This window comes from Oncorhynchus tshawytscha, unplaced genomic scaffold (genome assembly GCF_018296145.1).
Source record: "Oncorhynchus tshawytscha isolate Ot180627B unplaced genomic scaffold, Otsh_v2.0 Un_contig_2678_pilon_pilon, whole genome shotgun sequence".
In the NCBI taxonomy this organism is placed as follows: Eukaryota; Metazoa; Chordata; class Actinopteri; order Salmoniformes; family Salmonidae; genus Oncorhynchus; species Oncorhynchus tshawytscha.
In genome coordinates, this window is record NW_024609785.1 from 140,592 (window position 1) to 142,500 (window position 1,909).

The window sequence follows — 1,909 nt, forward strand, 5'->3', positions numbered from 1 at the left end:
GTTTGTATAAGGTCAGTAGTGTGGTTAAGGTTAGTTTTAAAATCACATTTAAGGAAGAGGAATTGTAGAAATAATCGGGGTTTATGACTGGTAGCTAGTACCGACCAAGTTCTCTGGCCAACGCGCAAATGGTTTAGTCCTCTTGAGATTCTCATAACAGGAATGGTTATCGTTTTTATCGTAATCATAGGCTCGTCGTCGTGGTATTGATTTTAACAGTAATGGTAGATTAGTTGCTTATTATTGTAATGGTTGTAGTAATGAATAAATGCATGTAGCTAACATCAAAATAAATAATTTTACAGCCTACTACTCAGATTTCCTAGATTGGTTAGGCAAAAGTAGTACGTTACACAAAGGTAAATAAGCAACATTTAAGATGTAACAATAAAATGTATAAATGTGTTTCCCATTTTGGGTATAAACCTTGACACTTCAAAGAATGAACCTCGGCTCCTTTAAGACCAAGCGAAACATTCGCGACATGAAATCTGGAAAGACTGGTGACCAACCCTCCCACCCTCTCTTGTCTTGCGACCAAAACTAGTTTCAAGACGACCGGGCGAAAATATTTTTCTTTCCCTTGAACGAACGGATGATTGAGGCGTCAACTTCCCGACATTTCATCCGACATCTCCCCTCTCTAGACAAAAGTTTGTGGATCCTCCAAGAGTTTGGGAACTAAAGATTGATAGAAAGCCTCCTTTTTTCTGTAGGTGGGAACTTTGAAAACATGGATTGGGGGACGGATCTTTGGGTAAGGACATATGCACTAGCTACAGTAACCTTAGCTACACAGTAACAGCAAATTCCCTGGAGAAGGTGATTGTTTTTGCTGTCTCAAAATAATACATGCCTTTGACATTGTTTTCAACTGTTAACTCTAACAAAGTTGATGACAACTCACGGCAAGTAGACTAAATTAGCTTGTAGCTTGAGGGCGGCTGTTATTTCGCAATGTTGCATACCTTGACCTCTTAAAGGCGACTTAGCTAACTGGGCTTCTGTAATAGATACATTTTTTTTGTTGTTGTCCAGCATCCGCATATAAACTAGTTACAACCCATATGATCATATTCAACGTATGAGCAAGTCATTGATGTTATCATAACATTTAGTTGGTTTGTAGAGATACTATTGAATTACTCGTGTTTTGTGCGTGCGGTGACGAGGTGTGAACTGTTATTGAACCAACTCAGGTGAACCATATTGAACCATATTGTCAGGAGGTTATGGGCAGTCTGATCTCACCAGGGGAGTACTAGAATGGAGTTAGACACTGGTCTAAGGTCAGTTTTGAGATGATCCAATTCGTGGAGTGATGGTAGTGTACGTTGATCCTAGATCTGAATCAAAAGGACAACTTGTACAGTTCATAGCCACAGGCCATTAAATAGGGTTTCAGTCAGCAGGTCACACACTCTATGCAGACAGTCTATGTCCTACGTGGCAAAACCCATTCCCTATATATTGCACTACTTTTGACCAGGGCCTATGTTCACGAAGCGCCTCAGAGTAGGAGAGCTGATCCAGGATCAGTTTGGCCTTTTTATTTAGACCCTGAATAATAAGAGGTGGAACCTGGTCCCAGATCAGCAGAGCTACTCTGAGATGCTTTGTGAATATGTCCATGGGGCTCTGGTCTAGTATGAAGGGAATAGGAGGCCATTTGGGCTCTGGTCTAGTATGTAGGGAATAGGAGGCCATTTGGGCTCTGGTCTAGTATGTAGGGAATAGGAGGCCATTTGGGCTCTGGTCTAGTATGTAGGAAATAGGAGGCCATTTGGGCTCTGGTCTAGTATGTAGGAAATAGGAGGCCATTTGGGCCCATGGGGCTCTGGTCTAGTATGTAGGAAATAGGAGGCCATTTGGGCTCTGGTCTAGTATGTAGGAAATAGGAGGCCATTTG

General features: G+C 41.7%; 1 protein-coding gene across 1 annotated transcript in view; it reads left to right on the forward strand.

Moving 5' to 3' along the window:
* The first annotated feature begins 487 nt into the window (after positions 1 to 487).
* Positions 488 to 1,909, forward strand: part of LOC121845878 (cdc42-interacting protein 4 homolog) — a 40,453-nt gene continuing 39,031 nt past the window's right edge. Inside the window, exon 1 of the mRNA XM_042318069.1 lies at positions 488 to 757. Within this exon, the coding sequence (XP_042174003.1) occupies positions 734 to 757 (24 nt within the window). The 5' untranslated portion in view covers positions 488 to 733. The remainder of the gene's footprint in view (positions 758 to 1,909) is intronic.